Source organism: Dreissena polymorpha, chromosome 7, assembly GCF_020536995.1.
Source record: "Dreissena polymorpha isolate Duluth1 chromosome 7, UMN_Dpol_1.0, whole genome shotgun sequence".
In the NCBI taxonomy this organism is placed as follows: Eukaryota; Metazoa; Mollusca; class Bivalvia; order Myida; family Dreissenidae; genus Dreissena; species Dreissena polymorpha.
Genome location: NC_068361.1, coordinates 37,060,661 through 37,082,572, shown reverse-complemented (window position 1 = coordinate 37,082,572; position 21,912 = coordinate 37,060,661). Strand labels below are relative to the sequence as shown.

General features: G+C 36.2%; 1 protein-coding gene across 3 annotated transcripts in view; it reads left to right on the top strand.

Annotated features, from left to right (window-relative positions):
• The window catches only part of LOC127836826 (uncharacterized), a 195,695-nt gene that overhangs the window by 22,374 nt on the left and 151,409 nt on the right, over positions 1-21,912 (top strand). For 2 of the 3 annotated variants that reach the window (XM_052363432.1, XM_052363431.1), the window contains exons 3-10: positions 278-450; positions 1,975-2,051; positions 2,594-2,696; positions 3,712-3,825; positions 6,666-6,697; positions 10,441-10,588; positions 17,584-17,655; positions 21,792-21,887. In XM_052363432.1, the coding sequence (XP_052219392.1) occupies positions 278-450; positions 1,975-2,051; positions 2,594-2,696; positions 3,712-3,825; positions 6,666-6,697; positions 10,441-10,588; positions 17,584-17,655; positions 21,792-21,887 (815 nt within the window). The remainder of the gene's footprint in view (positions 1-277; positions 451-1,974; positions 2,052-2,593; positions 2,697-3,711; positions 3,826-6,665; positions 6,698-10,440; positions 10,589-17,583; positions 17,656-21,791; positions 21,888-21,912) is intronic. The other variant, XM_052363433.1, reaches the window with a different exon arrangement.

Sequence of the window (21,912 nt, the reverse complement as noted above, 5' to 3'; positions counted from 1 at the left end):
TGGACTTTTCTTGGGAAAATATTCCCAATATGTCGAAATTGCAATTTCCCCCAAATAACCTGAAAAAGGCAGCGATATAGCAGGTTTTGTTACACCAAAACGCAAACTTTTTTTTTTTTCGCTTTGGTATAATATCACCTATTAGGGCTCACATCTTGTAAAAAATATTAGCCTCGCTCAGGGAAGGCCTTATCAGTTAAGGCGGAAAGTGTCGTCCCTCATTAGCCTGTGCCAACTGTATGAACATGAAATAAGCTCAGTTGTTTCTCTGATACAGTGATGGAGAAGATGAACACTGGGCGCAAGTCGCCAGTCCGGGGTCCAACGGCGAAAGAGGTCAACAAAGAGATAGCTGAACTCAAAAAGGAGAATTTCAACCTGAAGCTGCGGATCTACTTTTATGAGGAGCGTGTTAATACAAGGGATAGGGACCAGGATGTGATTAAGTATGTAAGTACATGTAGCAGGTAAAAGGTACGGTACCAGCCTAATTGGGAAAAATGTGTGCGAGAAACCCTGTTATTTGCAAAATTCACGTTGTGAAGTCTTCATATTGGAAAAATGGTGTAATAGATTTTTTACTCCGAATACTTTATAATTGATAACAAAGTGTTGTCAAGTTGTCAATATTATATTTACTTAGGTTCAAGCCATAGAGCTGCATTATGGGAAACTAACTCAATGTTGCATTTTATTTTTAAAAAAAGGGATATTTTTGGACAGCAAATTGGGAAATTTGTACTGTTTTCCTCTTTGAGAAAGTGCCATTTTCCGGTACTTTATAAAAAAGGAAAAAAATCGCTGAGGGTGATTATGATATAGTTGGTATATGTCATGACATTGTTCTCCATTTATAGCATAATATTAAACTGTTGATTTCATTTTGTAAACGGAACAGAAATAGTAATTTGTAATTATTGAAACCTGTCTGAAAATTTTGATTTTGTATTCACCCTTTAAATATTGTATAAAATGTATGGTATATCGCTTAAAATCAATATACTATTCACATGCTAAAGAAACGCAAGTTCTAATGGACAGATCTATTTCACACCTCTTGGAGTTGGGATCGTTATGCTCTCATTTTGGGGAAAAAGAGTGTTTGTTTTAACCATGTTTGAGAAAATTTAAATAATTAGTAGAAGGGTGATGAAAAAGCTGGGCTTAGGATTAGTGAGTTCAGTTTTTAGGCATACACATGTACACTGCATGATTTCAAAGAATTTCTTTATGGGGAGATTCTCTTGAACGTAAAATGGATGCTTCTTTTGAAGGAACAAAAAATAGTATATGCTCTGAACTCAATATAAATAGGGCTTACTGCATGTGTGTGAAGTGTCATCCCAGATTAGCCTGTGTGATCTGCACAGGCTAGTCAGAAATGACACTTTCCGCTTAGACTAGGTTCCCATGCAGATGAGACCTCCATAAACAAACATACTTCAAAAGCGGAAAGTGTTGTCCCTGATTAGCACAGGCTGAACTGGGTCAACACTTTACGTACATGCATAAAGCCCTTGTTTATCAGAGTGCACCTCATATAGAATTTTGTAATTCCTTTCTTCAGAATATAGAGTTTAATTTCCTTCAAAGTTAAAAGGAACCTTACTCAGGGTGGATCTAAAACCATGAGGTTGAAATTGTTTATTTTTATCCCCAGCAATAGGCGGAGGGATATTGTTTTGGCGTTGTCCGTCCATCTTTCCGTCCGTCCGTTCGGTACTTTTGTGTTCGGAGCCATATCTTGGAAGTGCTTTGGTGGATTTCATTGAAACTTGGTATGAGTATATATATATGGATAAGAGGATGATGCATGCCAAATGGCATTGTACACCATCTGTTAATAACTGAGTTATGGCCCTTTGTATCTTAAAAAAATGCTTTTTTAGCTGAGTGTCAAATACAACATTTTTTCTGTTCAGAAGCATATTGGCGAGGGATATCAATTCAACAAATTTCTTGTTTATTCTTTAGAACATTGAGTTGAACATGGAGGTTGCCAGGTGCAAGGAAGAGCTGCGACAGAAGCAGGAACTGCTCGACAAGGCCTCGTGAGTGTGTTTAAATCTAAGTTGTGAGAAAATCTTTGATATTTTGTGAAAAATGCTCGATAAGGCCTCATGAGTATTGGAAAAAACTAAATTTTTGAAAAAAAGCTTGTTATTTTGTTAAGAAGGCTAATTTATTTTTCTAGATAAAGCCTTGTGTTATATCAGACAGGGTAGGCACTACCTCCTGACTATAATGGGCAAATGCGCAGGCTGGTCTAGAGCTACCCTGATTGCATATGCTATAAGACCCATTTTTGCATGATGCACCTGTTGTAATTAGGTTAATGTCATCACGTGGCGTCTCATCAGGATCCAAACTGTTTGCTATTCTGATAGTATTCTTTGAAAAAAATCGAAGAAAATGCTAATTTTAGAAATTTAGCAGACAACATTTTAGCAGACGATAAATTTCCCAGCATGCCAAGGGTTAAGTGTCCAAAAACTTAGAGTTATTGCAGTAAGTGGTAATGGATAACTTTTTCTCTTTTCAGACAAGCAATAGAGACCATGACAGGGTAATGGATAACTTTTTCTCTTTTCAGACAAGCAATAGAGACCATGACAGGCAGGTACAACGAGGAGCTTGACAAGGAAATGGTGAAAATCCAGCAAGACAGCAAAGACAAAATGGAGGAAGCGAGAAAGGTAAATGCAAGATATTTTTGAAATGAATTGACTTTTTCATGCATGTAAAACAAAGGAACTCGTGTGCAAATGGTGCCTTTGTGGAGTGAAAATGAAAATTATTGAAAGAACAAACGAATCTCATAAAATCTTGGAGATTCACACAGAATTGAAAAATAATTTTAAATGGGAATGGTTAAAAACATAGAAACAACAGTGGATATGAATCAGAAAGCAATTCCAGTTTCTGAATGGGTAAGGAAGATCGACTGTACTGGTAAGGCAAAGTGTATTCCATGTGAAAAAAATTGAACTACGGATCCCATGGTAAAGTTTCGTTAGTTGAACACTGTTACTGTGTTTAACATATTTCAATGGTAAAAACATTGAGCTCAAACAAAAGATTGCCTTCATTGTTCAAAGGGATAGCTGCACATTTTGTTTTCGATCACAATACTGTTTTCTGTGCATAATATGTTAATTGTGAAGTTTTCATAATAAATCTTGTCATGAAGTTTAAGAATGTGTTTATTTAAATTTCTGTTTTAAGCTTTGTCATTGCATTATGCACGCAAAATGATTGTAAAAATCAGTGAAAGCATTTTCCTCCCCTCAGACTTCACCTAAATTATGCCCATGTAGTTGTAAACTTTGCTGGATCTAAATACAAATGAAGAGTTTATTTGAACCCTGTAAGGGGTTACAGCATTTTCCTCCCCAAAGGTTGTTCTTAAATAACACTCCTGACGTAGGTTTGGTGTCAGTTAACCGTTACCACTTATATATTTTCACGCATTTGTAGTCCCTTAGAAAATTAAATTTATTTAAAGACCTTTGTTACTAGATTCAAGTTTTTTAGGCTTCTTCTCCAAACCTTATATACTGATGAGCAGCAAAAAGCATAAAACCTCAACAGACTGCGAGTTACTCGCAGGCTGATCTGGTTTTATGTTCTTTGCACATAGCCATTTTCACTATGCTTCCAAGTGGGAAAGGGTGAAATCTCTAACATGGTATTGTCATGTTGTGTTTCTAGAGAATCCTCAGCCTGGAGGAGCAGGTGAACTCTCTCAGTGATCTCACGGAGGCCTTTAAAGAGGACCTGGGTACACAGAAAGCTGAGCTGGAGGGGAAGATCAGGCAAGCAAAGGTGAGCCCAGGAGAAACAGATAAAGACAAGTCATTTTACTGAAACAAATTCTGTTTCTGCTATTTGGTGCAAAGTGTTGAAATAACAACAACATAATTCACTTCATTAGTTACAGTGCTCCAGCAAGGCCTAAATGGAATGTGCAACCAGTCATTGAAATTCAGATTTAAATCTACAAGCAGGTCGGGCTAGTAATATGGGAATTTGTACTAGCCCGAGTCAGATTTTACTAGCCCAAACATTTTTTTTCAAGTGCAGATAAACATAACATAAAACATCCAAAGAAGCATTCATTTATTCAATCTTTAGAATACAATACAAATCTCTTATTAATTTCATCCTTGTCCAAGTCAGCTTCCTCGTCATCTGAGCCAACCTCTTTTGGATCCTGAAATAAGAAGAAATTTATTTCACACACGGATTTCAATCAAATCACAATTATAAATATGTACATAAAAGTTAAATTAAAAAATGAACAGAGCTGTATCCAATATATCAATGTGAAAGAGAGCAAACTTGAACCACCAGAATATATATTAGCAATTAAGTGCCAGGTTATTCTACAAAAAGCCAGTTGACAAATGCGTCAATCACAGTTACCTCAGATTCGCATTTCTCCTCGGTATCGCCCCCGCGGCGTTCTTCTATAACAACTGTTCAGCCATTACTCTCTGTGTCCCGAACGCAACGCAAAACATTTATTTTACATGATAGTAATCCGGGAACCACAAAACCATGCTCTTTATGCGCAGTAATCCAATTATCGGCTGATTGCGCAGCACGTGTGCGCAAGGTGTTAAAGACATAAGCGGCAGTTAATATGAGCGGCTCAAAACTTTGTTTACAAATATTGAAAATGAAAGTGGAACTCTTTTTCTGTTTTCTGAATTTTACAAGCACGTCGGGCTTGTTATATTGGATTTTCTACAAGCCTGAACAGAAAAAATACTAGTTTTTTGCTGTCGGACTAGTGCGAATTTCGACGACTGTGTAACTAGTAGAGCTGGATGGGAGATTAACTAAATGTTGATAATTTTTAGCTCATCTATTTTTTGAAAAAAAATTATGAGCTATTGTCATCACCTTGGTGTCGGCGTTGGCGTTGGCGTCCGGTTAAGTTTTGCGTTTAGGTCCACTTTTCTCAGAAAGTATCAATGCTATTGCATTCAAACTTGGTACACTTACTTACTATCATGAGGGGACTGGGCAGGCAAAGTTAGATAACTCTGGCATGCATTTTGACAGAATTATGTGCCCTTTTTATACTTAGAAAATTGAAAATTTTGGTTAAGTTTTGCGTTTAGGTCCACTTTTCTCAGTAAGTATCAATGCTATTGCATTCAAACTTGGTACACTTACTTACTATCATGAGGGGACTGGGCAGGCAAAGTAAGATAACTCTGGCGTGCATTTTGACAGAATTATGTGCCCTTTTTATACTTAGAAAATTGAAAATTTTGGTTAAGTTTTGTGTTTAGGTCCATTTTATTCCTTAAGCATCAAAGCTATTGCTTTCATACTTGCAACACTTACTAACTATCATAAGGGGACAGCTGTGCAGGCAAAGTAATGTAACTCTGACCGGCATTTTGACAGAATTATGTGCCCTTTTTATACTTAGAAAATTGAAAATTTGATTAAGTTTTGTGTTTAGGTCCACTTTATTCCTACAGTATCAAAGCTATTGCTTTCATACTTGCAACACTTATGAACTATCATAAGGGGACCGTGCAGGCAAAGTTATGTAACTCTGACTGGCATTTGGACGGAATTATGGGCCCTTTATACTTAGAAAATTGAAAATTTGGTTAAGATTTATGTTTTGGTCCACTTTACCCCTAAAGTATCATAGATATTGCTTTCATACTTGGAACACTCACAAACTATCATAAGGGTACAGTAAAAGGACAAGTTGCATAACTCTGGTTGTCATTGTTACGGAATTATGGCCCTTTTTTGACTTAGTAACTTTTAATATATGGTTAAATTGTGTGTTTCGATCCACTTTACTTCTTAAGTATCAAGGCTATTGCTTTCAAACTTCAAATACTTTCATGCTATCATGAGGTTACTGTACCTGGCAAGTTGAATTTTACCTTGACCTTTGAATGACCTTGACACTTAAGGTCAAATTATTAAATTTTGCTAAAATTGCCATAACTTCTTTATTTATGATTAGATTTGATTGATACTTTGATGAAACTACTCTTACCTGACATACCACAATAGACTCCACCCAAACCATCCCCCGTGCCCTCTCCCCCCCCTCCTCCCCCCTCCCCCCCCCCCTAATTTTTTTTTTTTTTTTAAGATCATCTCACAAATGACCACCACACCCTCACACTATACCCCCACCCCCCCCACCCCCACCCCCCCCCCCCAATTATTTTTTTTTGATTTTTTTTTTTTTTTTTTTTTTTTTTTTTTTTTTTTTAAGATCATCTCACAAATTACCACCACACCCTCACACTATACCCCCCCCCCCCCATTTTTTTTTTTAAAACGGTTATGTTTGAAATATATTTTTTTTTTTCGCTTTTTTGGAAGATAATGTAATAAATGTCCACAACCCCACACTATACACCCCTCTTCACTCCACCCCTCCCTCCTTTGTGATTGAAAATGAGAGTCCCTTCACTTTTAAAAAGAAAATAGATGAGCGTTCTGCACCCGCAAGGCGGTGCTCTTGTTTAATTTTTTTTTAACCTTCAATTTGGAATTTGTAGGTCTCATTTGGGAAAAATATACAGTTTTCATTTGAGAAAGGGGCCTAATACTGGCCCAGATTTTGAACATAAGAACAACAACACTGCATAGTCATGTTAAATTGCTTGTTGCAGGAGTTGACTGCCACCCTGGAGAAAAGAGACAAGTAAGTTGTGTTGTCTTTATTGTTTCAAGACAAGTGATATGTCACCAAGGTTATCAGAGATCATATGTGCATGTTCTGGGAACATTTGGTTTAACCCTTTGCATGCTGGGAAATTTATCGTCTGCTAAAATGTCGTCTGCTGAATTTCTAAAATAAGCATTTTCTTCGATTTTTTTCAAAGAATACTATCAGAATAGCAAACAGTTTGGATCCAGATGAGACGCCATGTTCTGTGGCGTCTCATCTGGATCCAAACTGTTTGCAAAGACCTTCAAAATTCGGTTCCAGCACTGAAAGGGTTAATGCATGTGCTTAAAGTGTCCTTCCAGAGTGGCCTGTGCAGTCCATGCAGGCTAATTAAGGACAGCACTTTCTGCTTTTATGGATTCTTTCTTTCAAAGTTACTTCTAAACTAAAATCGACCATAGGTGGAAAGTGACATCCCTGATTAGCATGTCAGGGTTTTTTTTGGCCCGATTTTATAGCCGAAATTCGGCTATGTTCCCAATCCCAAAAAGTATACTTTTTTCCCAAAATGTTGCAAAAAATTCCCAATTTAAAAAAAAAAAAAAAAATTTATTTTTTTTTTTTTTTTTTTTTAGAAAGAAGTCTAATGCCTTATTTTATCTCAATTTCAATTCAATTACATCTAACAAAGTATTATATGATTTTGTTCTTTTAATTTGAATAATTATAAAGAGTTATTCCCTAATCAGTGGACTTTTCATGTGAAAAAAAAGGCTAATGAATTTATTTTCCCAATTTCATGAAAATGCCGATAAAATTCCCAATTTCAAAGCCATGGGCTATCATCCCAAAAAGTGGGAAAAAAACCCTAGCATGTGCTGACTGCACAGTGGGGTCCTCGTCTAGCAGGTATTTTTTGCTGTTTAATACCGGTTTTTACTTGTTATAATTTTGTAAATGCTGCTCATTTTCCAGCCATATCAGTTAGAAAGTTACTAGAGTTTATTTTGTATTAATATTTGAAATATATCTCAATTTAACTGGCTGCTCAATTTTTAGCTCACCTGAGCGATAGCTCGGAGTGAGCTATTGTGATCACTCAGCGTCTGGCGTCCGTCCGTCTGTCTGTCTGTAAACAATTTGTAAACATCTTCTTCTACTAAACCATTGAGCCAATTTCAACTTAATTTCATGTGGAGCATCCCTAGGTCATGGGACAAAAGAATTGTTAAAAAAAATTGATCACATAACCAAGATGGCTGCCATGACCATATATGGTAAAAACCTTAAAAAATCTTCTTGTCAGAAACCGCTCATCAGATTTTCAAAAAATTTCACAGGGATGACCTTTGAAGGCTCCCCTGAAAAAGTTGTTCAAAGAAATTTGATTCGTCAAAAAACATGGCCGCAGGAGCTCGTTGAACTTAGCATGTTTATTCGTTTTTGCCTATTTTGTGAAAACTTTCAAAAATCTTCCACATTTTTTGTCCGATCCTTTCCAAATTTGCACAGTGTCTTTAAATCGATGAGGACACGAACCCTACAAAAAATGAGCATTATTGGTCCATGAAGTACAGAATTACCTCCCCTTGAATTGAGAAAATGTTGTTTATGCAATAGTCCAAATTTTTCATCCAATTCTTTCCAAACTTGTAAGGATTTGGCATGGTTCAAACAAGGGAAACAACTACAGTTTATGCATGTTCTTTTTATTACAGATTTGCCTCCCTTTAATTCATTCAAAATCTCATTTTACAGCAGAGATTCCAAATCTGACCTGTAAATGAGCCCCATATTTACTGCCAGTGTTAGGTTACCTTTTCCCATTTGATCATTCTTAAGTATTGGTCTTGTAATGCTGCTACTGCTTCTGCTACTGCTACTGCTACTGCTACTACTACTACTACTACTACTACTACTACTACTACTACTACTACTACTACTACTACTACTTTTACTACTACTACTACTACTACTACTACTTCTACTACTACTACCACTACTACTACTACTACTACTACTACTACTACTACTACTACTACTACTACTACTACTACTACTACTACTACTACTTCTACTACTACTACTAGTACTACTACTACCACCAGTACTACCACCGCCGCCGCCACCGCCGCCGCCACCACCGCCACCACCACCACCACTACTTCTACTACTACTGCCACTACTACTACTATGGGATTTTAACCACAACTGTTCATGTTTATCTCCGACACATATTTTTAGGTCACCTGTCATGAAGTGACACGGTGAGCTTATGTGATCGTGTGATGTCCGGCGTCCGTTGTGCGTGCCTGCGTGTGTCCGTTGGTCCGTCCGTCAACAATTTGTTTGTGTAGACAGTAGAGGTCACAGTTTGCATCCAATCTTGATGAAATTTTGTCAAAATGTTTATCTTGATGAAATCCGGTTTGGGATTGTATTTGGGTCATCTGGGGTCAAAAACAAGGTCACTAGGTCAAATAATAGAACAACCTTCTGTAGACAATAGAGGTCACAGTTTTCATCCAATCTTTATGAAATTTGGCCAGAATGTTTATCTTGATGAAATCTGGGTTGGGATTTTATTTGGGTCATCTGGGGTCAAAAACTAGGCCACTAGGTCAAATAATAGAAAAACCTTGTGTAGACAATAGAGATCACAGTTTTCATCCAACCTTTATGAAATTTGGTCAGAATTCTTGATGAAATCTGGGTGGGATTGTATTTGGGTCATCTGGGGTAAAAATCTAGGTCAAATAAATAGAAAAACCTTGTGTTGACAATAGAGGTCACAGTTTTCATCCAATATTTATGAACTGTGGTCAGAATGTTTATCTTGATGAAATCTGGATTGGGATTGTATTTGGGTCATCTAGAGTCAGGAACTAGGTCACTAGGTCAAATCATAGAAAAACATTGTGTAGACAATAGAGGTCATAGTTTTCATCTGATCTTAATGAGTCAGGTGAGCGATTCAGGGCCATCATGGCCCTCTTGTTTAGTGGGATGACCTAATAACAGCTCCACAAAGAAAATTTGCGGGGAATAAAGTCGAGATATAAAGCGAATTTTAATACGAGATAAACGCTTATCACCTTTTTGCTAATATGGCTGGAAAGTAAGCGTCTTTTAAAAATTAAACACAAGTAATAAAGGTAATAAAACAGTGAAAAATACCTGTCTTGACATGGACGTGGCCATCTTGACTCTCAGGTATTTATCCCCTCTGACTATGCCTTGAAAAAATTAGATGCAGGGCAAAATGGACCAAACAGGGCCATAATAAAATATTTTATTTCATTTTAATTTTGTTAGGTGCAGCAAACTCTGTGGAATGTGTTCAATTTGGTGTGGTAATTGCAGAACTTAGTTGGCATTTTTTCATTTTGTTTGGAAATTATGTTTTTCCTCAGAAATTAATATTTAATATTGAATACGGTGTCAGCACCTATAAACTGAGAGATTTTAAGATGCTGATTGTGTACGAAATGTGTTCACAACTTTTGTTAACAAAATATAATAAACCTTACAAAACGGTTAATTTTGTTTATTTTAATTTCCTAAATACTTAACATTTTTATCCATAGATTTCTTCAGTAGTACTATCATTATACACATAGGAAGTGATGTCAATGTCATACAGTAACATAACGTTGTCTGGTAGAAAATATATAACACACAAGATTACACACTGCAAAGATTGTTCAGAGTTCATACAACAGCCTTTTAGAAATAATATAATTTATATATAATTTTTTTTTTCACAAATGTTGCAGAGAAGTAAAAGAACTGAATGAGAAGGTAACAGCAGGCGAGAATGAGATAAAACGACTGAAAGATGAAGCAGTGAAGCGAGATCTGGACCACGCAGAACAACTAGATCAATTACAGACTAATCTGGGACGTAAAGACAGGGATGTCAAGGTATATGTTATACGTGTTCCTTGCTCTGTGAAAAGGGGGTTTAATGCATTTGCGTAAAGTGTCTGCACAGACTAACCAGGCATGACACTTTCTGCTTTAATAAAATTTTTTTGTTTCAATGAAATCTCAATAAAAATCCAGTTAAGTTGTAAAGTGGCGGCCTTGATTAGCCTGTGCCATCACAGGCTAATCTGGGATGGCACTTATGCACATGCATTAAGCCCCCTTTTCACAGAGCGAGGCTGCTATGTTGTTGCAAGATACATGTCCCTTAGATAGCTTTCAAGAATGAGAAATATTCAGTGCATGATTTTTTGGAGAACTGCCATTTAACTCAATCTATTATGAGCAAACTTGATCAATAAAGGGTAGAATTTGCATATTTTTTTAACTGTTCATGTCATCTATTCAGCAATTGCTATTCATAGTAAATATTGAATGTTGTTAAATATTTCTTTTAAATAATTTATTAATCTGAGTATACACTATCAGCGATTTTCTTAGTTATAAAGTACTACACATTTCCCAATTTCTGTCCAAAAATTCAAGTTTTTCAACACTTAGCAGGGATCATCCTAGCCCAAAATTTTAGGGAGAAGTGACTTCTCCTTCCAATTGTATTAGTGAGAAGTGAGCGGACCTTTGATCAAATGCGTAAAGTTACTTTAATATTAATGTTTCACAATTAATAACCATACATATATCTGAAATAAAATATGCTGAAACACTAACTAAACATTTTATTTTAAACTGCCATGATGTTAAAGAAATATTGCTCTCTTAAGAACTGTAAAATGTGTGTTTTATTTGGCCAAAATACACATTTCATTCATATGTAATTACTACTTAAGCCAAGAGCCTGAGGGTGTAGGATAAAGGGAATATAGGGCAGAGCCCTAGCATATTGTTCTTTTTTTTAGTCTTTCTAGGTGCAATTTCTGGTTAGTACATTGCGAAATATTGTCAACCAGACCATCCATAACACTGCATGTTTATTCGTCATTCTATAAAAATGTTATAAAGAACTTAAAAAGTAATTAAAATTGACGAACCATTCGTATCCGAAAACGACTGTCGGAAAACATGTTGATATACGTCTTTTGCACATGCATATCGTTTGACGGCAGAAAATTAAAATCAGTAACCTGTAACCTAGCAAATACGCAATCAATATATTATTTGGTTGACACATTGCTTTAAAATACAATATTGCAGTGCTTAACTTTGCTAATAGATAGTTTAAAGTAGCAAGATTACGGACATTAGCAACAATGGTTGCCAACATCCATAGATTGTACGGTTTTCGGACAGTACCGAAGAGGTTTCATCAGTTACTGCTCATGTCAGTACCAATCAGAAATCAATAATTAAAAGACCTGACAATGCCTCAGTGCGCTATAATAAACGCATAACAATTACAATACAAATACAATATATTCTTAATGCTGTATTTTATCCCCTGTGCGCACAATAAATCACTGTTTAGCAGTTGGTTATTTCTCTTCGATTTTTATTGCATATGCACATTTTTAACTGAATTAAATTGGCAATTTATCCCAATTAATTCTGCATTATGCAGCAGTCTCAATTTGCAATTTGACTAACGACAGAGAGTAACGTGAACTCACCGGAGTTTGAAATTCTATCCATAAAGCTTATCTTATGGCTAAATAATAAAAAATATACCCCTATACAGGGACTATCCCTAGGCCTAAAAAATAGGGAGAAGTGACTTCTCCTTTTTTTCTGAAACAGGGAGAAGTTTGGAAAAGCAGGGAGAAGTTTGTTGAACAATATCAAAAACAAAACATGTTCATTTCGCAACTTATTATTTCTATCATTATTCTATGTTTTTTGTTAAAGCAAAAAATTCTCATTAAAATCTACTTCATCATAACACATTCAAGTCATTTAGCACATTTAAGTAATTAAAGATATGTGCCGGTAGCACCTTTTCATCACATACTTATCATCATTATATGATCATTGTGACTGGTTTTGTAACAAAACACAATCTTAATGCATGGAACATCTAGTATATCTATTACTGTTTATCCGAATACTATACATGTCCGAAATATGTACATTTAAGAATGCATTACCGGTTACTTTAAAAATCCAAATTTTCCTTGTTGTTATCTGGTTTAACAAACCGTATCAAATGTTTGTTAAATCCAGTTAATGCTTTCTCCATTATTGAATTGCCATTACTTGCTATTTGAATCGCCAGCTTTGAATTGAACGCGGGTTGAATGTTACAATACGTCGGCCATTTGCAATGTCGAAGGTCATGACATAACAATTTATTTCTACTCGGATAATTTATATCTAATCGAGGAAATGTGTTGTTAGTATAAAAAATGAACTGTTATTCCAGTTTATATAAGATGGGTGTTACTCGTACATGTAATTATCGGTGGATTAACAACTGACAAAACTCGCTGGTCTTTAAAGTGGATCTACGTAATATAGATTATTGCCGACTTTCTTTAACCTGTGCCGTCTGCCGCAAACCTGCAATTATCGGATGGTCAATCAATTATCACGTAATCATTAGAAAACTTACGGCATGCGTGAAGAGGCATGAGTGTGTTGTTATAGCAACCAATATTAAGGGACTGCTTTTTCAAGGTCAAATAACGATCCGTGCGGGGGGTAAATTGTGTTACCATTGGATAAACAACAAACAATAAACTTGCTACCTGGTAATAACCTGCAGGCGGTAGCACGCCCTAGCAAAAATAATCGGGCGGCTTGATTTTCGCTTTCCCGGTCTTGTTGACTAAAAAAAATCGGGCGCCTTGGTATTCGCTTTTCTGGGCTTGTAGGGCGAGATCACGGGCGTTAAAGCGAAATTATCGCTCTGATCGCCCGTAGGGTAGTCCCTGCCTATATAGTATATAGTCTTTATACTATATAGGGGTATATTTTTTATTATTTAGCAATTAGATTAGCTTTATGGATAGAATTTCAAACTCCTGTGGTGTACTCTTAAAAACCTTCCGAACATTTTGTAGGAGATTCTTCAACAATACCTGTTTATGTTCTTTGCCGGCCATAGCTTAATTATTTCAAGATTTGATGTGTTTTATTCGATAATACATAATTGATGTTACACACCCTAACATTCTGAAATACCATTAATTGTAATTCTCCTAACTGAGTGTCGCGTGCCGGTTATTCTTATGTTTGAATGGCGTCATTGACTTTTAATGGAATGTTCCCACGTGCTTTTGTTTTTGGATTAAACTTTTAATTTGTAAGTCTGTTTCTCTGTTTGTGATATTTGTAAAGCTCAGTACTCAAATATATTATGACTGAAATTAGCAGTGAGATTCAGACTGTTTTAAGTGTACAAATTGTCAAGCATAACAATAAATGACCATCATGTATACAATGGCTGGTTCCCGGCAGCCTTGACAAATCACAATAACGTCAATACACTATTGTCGGTAAGACCGGCGTGTACACAATGCCTCAACTGGAATAAACCAAGGCGACTTGCATCAGCGGTCAGTGATGCGTAGCAAATCCTCTCGCTATCAGTAGATCAGATAACCCATAATTGCACACAGTAAAAAATTGCAGTATTAGTGACGGCATTGCGCACACGTGCGGCAGATTATCAAAGGAAAAAATATAAGAAAATGTCGGCGATTTTGTTTTCGCTTTGATGTAATCAGAAAGCGATATCAAGCATCGTAAGGCGACAAAGTCGCCTACATCGCCCTCTTGGATGATCCCTGCTTAGTCATCAATTTTAAACTATTTGTGAGCAAAATATCAAATACACCTATTTCCCAATATGAAGACTTGACAACTCGAAATTTCCCAATTTCAGTGTTTTTCATGCAATTTTTCCAAATTGGGCATGTACCAGTCCTTTTACCAATAGGGAAAGAAAAATTGCTGACTATTGTCTTTTGTTTTATGACCTTTTAGTACCCACCGGCATGACAATATAAGAAACAATCCATGTCCACACTTCATTCCTACTGTCTCATTTATGACTAAAAATGTCTGCGAAGACTTTGCAAAACATCTCAGACAACTCTGACCGAAAAATTAGGACATCAGGCAAACATTATTATTAACCCTTTGCATGCTGGGAAATTTGTCATCTGCTAAAATGTTGTCTGCTGAATATCTAAAATTAGCATTTTCTTTGATTTTTTTCAAAGCATACTATCAGGATATTAAACAGTTTGGATTCTGATACGCTACGTTCTGTGGTGTCTCATCAGGATCCAAACTGTTTGCAAAGGCCTTCAAAATTCGGTTCCAGCACTGAAAGAGTTAATGTCAGGCAGACAAGAAATTCTCTGAAAAAAGTACCTGTAGCAAGCACTAGTGTGTCTGAAATGTTGTCTAAATGGCCGACAATAGTTTAACCCTTTATCACATAGATACGTATTTTGACACACTTGTAGTCCCTTAAAAACTTAAATTTAATTAAATACCTTTCTTACTAGATTCAAGTTTTAAAGGCTTCATTTCCAGCCCTTAGATACTGATACAGATTTGCAGCAAACAGTATAAAACCTGAACAGACTGCGAGTTACTCTCAGGCTGTTCAGGTTTTATGCTGTTAGCTCAAAGCCCTTTTGACTTCGCTTCTAAATGGCTGACACAATCTTAATCTACTTGTGGCCCTTCAGAGGTTTTGTTATGGCTGAAAAAAAATGGCACATGAGTTTGCTAAGAATTCTGCCTTTCACTGATTTCAGTGCAATTTTTCTATGAATCTTACTAAATTAACTGGGTGATTTTTTTTCAACATAACCCAATAAATGCAATGTATGACTCCCCTTTTTGGTGGTATTTTAAGGGATTTGATTTGACTGGTAATTATTGATTAACCACGTGCTTTTACTGACCATAAGAATATAAACCTATATTTGTTAACTAAATCCTGGAACCAAAAATTACTGTTGGTCATTTTCCACTGTTAGTCCATTCCCACTCAGAAGTAAAGTGAAAATGGCTATATGCAAATAGCATAAAACCAGAACAGCCTGCGAGTAACTCATCAGCATCTTTGCTGCTCATCAGTATCTAATGGTTGAATATGAAATGTTTAAGACTTGAATCAAGTAAGATTAATTAAATTTAACTTTCGAACAGACAGTACAGGCTTATCAGGGACAAAACTTTCCATTATTATTGAATTTTGTTTATAAAATCTCTTCTTAACCCTTTCAGTGCTGGAACCGAATTTTGAAGGCCTTTGCAAACAGTTTGGATCCAGATGAGACGCCACAGAATGTGGCGTCTCATCGGGATCCAAACTGTTTGCTATTCTGATAGCATTCTTTGAAAAAAATTGAAGAAAATGCTAATTTTAGAAATTCTGCAGACGGCATTTTAGCAGACGACAAATTTCCCAGCATGCAAAGGGTTAACGAAAATCCAGTCTAGGCAGAAAGTGTAGTCCCAATCCAGTCTAGGCAGAAAGTGTAGTCCCAATCCAGTCAAGGCAGAAAGTGTAGTCCCAATCCAGTCTAGGCAGAAAGTGTAGTCCCAATCCAGTCAAGGCAGAAAGTGTAGTCCCAATCCAGTCTAGGCAGAAAGTGTAGTCCCAACCAGTCTAGGCAGAAAGTGTAGTCCCAATCCAGTCTAGACAGAAAGTGTAGTCCCAATCCAGTCTAGACAGAAAGTGTAGTCCCAATCCGCACAGGCTAATCTGAAGCAACTCTTTATGCACTTGCATGTCGCCCTGTTTTCCAACATCATGGCTCATATGAATACTTACATTATGCATATTTTGTATTTGCTTTTACCCATGCAGAACTTCTTCATTCTAGTGGACTATCTAGTTTTCTTCCTTTTTCTTTGGGGGTGGGGTAGGGGTCGAGAAGGGGGCGGGAGGGATGACATGCTTTCAGAACTGTTTCTATTTGTCACAAATTTAAAGAACTCATTATTTGGATGTATTTTTCTCTTTTTCGGGGTTAGACTTTAACCCTTTTCCATATAAAAAGCAAAGTAAAAACACTGGGGGCCTTGCTCCTCTTTTACCAATTTTTAAACTTAAATGCCAAATTTTGATTTCCAAACAGTGATTCAAATATACACAAGCCTACGAGTCTTGCAGCACTTGTTAAACCTTTCCCACTCAGAAGCAAAGTGAAGATGGCCATATGCAACCAGCATAAAACCAGAACAGACTGCGAGTAAATCAAAGTCTGCTCAGGTTGTAGGCTGTTTGCTGCTCGTCAGTATCTTAAGGTTGAAAATGAAGCCTTTAAAACTTGAATCTTGTTAGTGTGGTCTATAATTTAATTTGATTTTCTAAGAGACTTAAAATGTGTAAAAGTGCGTCTCTGAGTGGTAAATGAATTAAAGAAACCACAGTGAATATAGTATCCTGCACAATTTAAACTTAATCTAAAACAAATGGGCCATGCTCTGTAAAAACGGGTTTAATGTATGCTTGAAGTGTCGTCCCTTATTAGCCTTTGCAGTCTTTACAGGCTAATCAGGGACAACACTTTACATGCTAATCAGGGACAACACTTAACATGCTAATCAGGGACAACACTTTACATGCTAATCAGGGACAACACTTTACATGCTAATCAGGGACAACACTTTACATGCTAATCAGGGACAACACTTTACAGGCTAATCAGCGACAACACTTTACATGCTAATCAGGGACAACACTTTACAGGTTAATCAGGGACAACACTTTACATGCTAATCAGGGACAACACTTTCCGCTTTTGTGATATTTTTCGTTTAAAGAAAGTCTCTTTAGCAAAAATCCAGTTTAGGCAGAAAGTGTAGTCCCTGATTAGCCTGTGCAGACTGCACATGTTAATCTGGGATGACACTTTATGCACATGCATTAAACCCCCTTTTCAAACAGCACGGCTCAAATGTAATAGTGAGATCTTTACTCTTAATAACTTGCTCCTGACTTTTATTTTTGAATGTAGCATTTTGTATTCTGTTGTATTGTGTATTTTTGCATATTTCTGTTTTGCATGCAGCGTCTTTCAATCATTGTACAAGAAAAGACTAAGATTGACGGAGTGACGGCCCTTGAACGCTCTCACTTGAAGGTATAATACATGGTCACATGGCTGTTAATGCAAACATTTGAAAAAATGGTGTTGCAATGCACACAAAGTTGTTTAGGTGGTGGGAAAGTAGATTAATTATTTTTGTCTTTTAAGTGCACGTTAGTTACAAACAAAAATGTTATGTTCTGTTTTGTTTTATAATTACTTTTAAATTTATCTTTACACAACAAGAAAGTAACATTGGCTACTTGAATTGAATAATTGCAAGAAAATAGATATTGAACAGAATTTATATAATTGTTATATTATCAATATGCCAAAGTCTGCGTTTACAATTATTGGTTTTCATGTTAATTTCTTATTTTTTCAGTGATTAACATTGGTAATTGTGATATGTATATATTGTGCCTTCTTAAGTAATCTGACACTTCAAAAATACCTCTTTTCACATTCTTGTGTGTATAAAAGTTTGTCACAGATACCTTTACACAGCTGACAGGGGCGTACCTAGGCATACGGCAATACGCCCGTGCGTATAATTCAGTTTAAAAAAAAAGAAAACTCTTAAAATTCGAAAAACGCAATGAAAAGTGAGGGCTAAGGGGGGTTAGGGGTATAAACAATTATATAAACAAGCAAGCAAGACATCCACTTTTAGAAAATAACAGTGGGTACAAAACACAACACTGTCTTAACTCCAAACATACGAAGCAAAGTCTTTTTTCACTGATGTGGGGAAGTAATCACTTTGTAGACTTTACGTTGTCGCCCTTCAATTTTTTGGGAACCAATATTCGGTCACGGGTACCAGATTATGTTTACATGGCGCAAATTTAAAAATGTCGGTAAACGCTCCGTTTTCCAGATGTTTTTAGAGATATCGTCAGGGAAACATGTTCATAAGATGATACTCAGTAGCTAGCTCTTTTGACAGAGAGGTGGGAAAATGTTCACAGCTTTACATTTCCCTTAAGGTTTATAGATCTATGGGTTAAATAAAATTTTAGTATGCTCACACAAGACTCAGCGAGCATGCTGTTGTTTCATTCAAAGAGTGTTTCTTCATCAGTTTAATTAAAAACAAATTTACTTTTCTGTTTACCAAATACTCCAAATAAAATCAGTTTCAGCAGAAAATGATTACGGGCTTAGTTTTTGGTGCAACGTCGCACCAGGTTTGACGACTCATCTAAACAAATACACACGCAGTTGGCTTGGCACTACATTTTTACAGAGTTGAACAAATACACGGACATGGGAAAGAACGGTTTCCATGGAAACTTTTACTTTTTTAGAGGATGAAATTGAGGAATAAAATTGCCAAATGTCACTGAAATATAATAACAAAACGCTCATTCTGCAATGAAACCCACAATTTTCTGGGAAAGGAAGCAAGGGTCAAACATTTCCTCACATTACTATTCCCATTACTCGCAGTCATAGGCTTCTTGATTTAAAGCCTTGACAATAAAACTTAATAGAATATGGTCAAAAGTATATTTGCATTTGGCAATTTTTCAAGCTAAAATTCGAGGATAAACATTGCAAAAATGTGCCTGAAATGCAACACCAAAATACACCTTTTGCAAAGAAATTTCCAAAATTTTCTAGGGGAGGATCCCATGCTGCTACCATCAATAGAGTTTAAACCCTCGCACACCTATGCAACTACTGATCCATTCTCCCTCGCAATAGAGTTGAACACCCTCACACACCTATGTAACTACTGATCCATTCTCCCTTCGCAATAAGGCTTCTTGATTTTTAAGCATTGACACTTAAACTTAGCAAATAAATTATGGTCGAAAGTATATTTGCTGTTGACAATGTTTAATAAAATATTTCCTTTTATCGGTCTTCTTCAAGCAAGAAATAAATGCATAAAATTGCAAAAATGTGGCTGAAAGATAACACCAAAACGCACTATCTGCAATGAATTTTCCAAAATTGTCTTGGTGGAGACCCCAAATCTCCCCAGCAGGAGGGGGAGACCCCCTCCCGCACCTACCACCCACTCGCAGATTCGCTGCTCGATCGTGCGTATAGCTGAAATAGCCTCAGGAACGCCCCTGGCTGAAGTAGTCTGGATCTTGGCACATTCTCAAGAGTTTTAAATAAAAAATAATAAGAATATAATGGTTTTAATAAATATGTTTTATTCCCCTGGCAGGGTGGCATATAGCAGTCGCACTGTCCTTCCACCCTGCATTCCTTTTTCTGGAGGTTTTCATGAATTGCTTTCATATATTGAGCTGATTTTTGGTATGTGATTCTATCTGCATGAGGTACAGATGAAGTGTAAGTTTCGTTGAACTCTGTTGTCTTTTGCAAAGTTATGAGCCTTGAACAATTTTCTCCAAAAGAAAGCTGCTGTGCGGCTTCAAAGCGCAGTAGGGGACAATCTGTTTCACAAACACAGGTCTTGTTTATATTGATGTTGCTGCTGCCTCAAGTTAATTATGCTGCTGATAGCAAAGATACCTTATGTTACATTCTTGTCAGTATACAATTTTGTCACGGATGATTCCTTTTCACAGCTGATGTAATCTGGGTTGTTGCACATTCTTAGTAGTTGTAAGTTATAACGATCAGAATATAATTATTTTGATAATAATGCAATGTTTGTGATATAAATGCTGCTGCTGCCTCAGTTGATTATGATGGTGATGATGATTGCTGCTGATGGCAATTGTTTTGTTCAGTCCGTCTGTCATGCCGGCCTGCATTCTGTTTCCGGAGTGTTTTTCCTTAACACTTTGAGATATTTACCTCATTTGTGGTATGTGAGTCTACATACATCAGTTACAGATCATTTTCGAGTTTTGTTTCGTTCATTTGATTTTGGGCAAAGTTATGGGCCTTGGAATTTTCTTAAAAATAATACTTTTCCAGAATTTTTTTCCTTAACACTTTGAGATATTTACCTGATTTTTGGTATGTGAGTCTACCTGCATGAGTAACAGATCTGGTTCGAGTTTCATTCCGGTCCATTGATTTTCGGCAAAGTTGTGGGCCTTGGACTTCGGAATTTTCTTTATAATAATACTTTTCTGGATTTTTTTTCAGTATCACTTTGAGATATTCACCTGATTGTTGGTATGTGAGTCTATCTACATGACTTACAGATTATGTTTAAGTTTTGTTCCTATCCATTGATTTTTGACGAAGTTATGGGCCTTTGAAATGAAAGTTTTTGGAAATGCTATCATATATTGTCTTGATTTTTGGTGTGTGCAATATTGTGCATGACTTTCAGATCAAGGTTGAGATTTCAAGTATGTGGAGTTTTGAGACAATTGTGAAATGAGGGGGCATATTTGACCTATGGACACACAACTTGTTTTGGCATTCTTTACAACAGACTTGGCATATTTGACCTATGGACACACAACTTGTTTTGGCATTCTTTACAACAGACTTGGCATATTTGACCTATGGACACACAACTTGTTTTGGCATTCTTTACAACAGACTTGGCATATTTGACCTATGGACACACAGCTTGTTTTGGCATTCTTTACAACAGACTTGGCATATTTGACCTATGGACACACAACTTGTTTTGGCATTCTTTACAACAGACTTGACATATTTGACCTATGGACACACAACTTGTTTTGGCATTCTTTACAACAGAATTGAAATATTGTTGGTATGCATGTAGTTATGCTTAAAAGTATATATGTAGCATGCTCCCTTGTCTTACTTCTAACTTTATATACGTTTTATATTCTGCAATGGGCGTGTAAGCATACATAATATGAAACACTTTTTGTGATTTTATGGAAAGATCTGTTCACAGATTGATCAATTGACTAATGCAAACTTTTTAACTACACATTTTAAAAAAGCAAAATAGCCTTGTATGTATTAACGTAAAGGAATAATAGCAGTTCTGACATATAAATTCTTCAATTGCCGTTTTTTTTATGTAATCTCATGATGATTTTATTTAGTTGTAAAAGCATTATTTACACATAAGTAAAAAAAAAATTAAGCATTTATGTTGTTCTTGTTATAGTTTGAATTATCTGGTTTCCAGCTTAAGCGTTAAATTTTCTGGTTTAAGTGTTGAATTTTCTGGTTCCCTGCTTAAACAAGAATGTTCTCGTTCCCAGCTTAAATATTGAATTTTCTGGTTCCCAGCTTAAGTTTTGAATTTTTCTTCTTCCCAGGATGAAGTGGAGGATATGAAAAAGAACCTGGACAAGTTGCGACAGAAGTGCCAGGGGCAGGAAAACCAGATGAAGAAAAAGGACGACCTTGTGGCTGTGAGTCAAGTGTACTTTAATTATA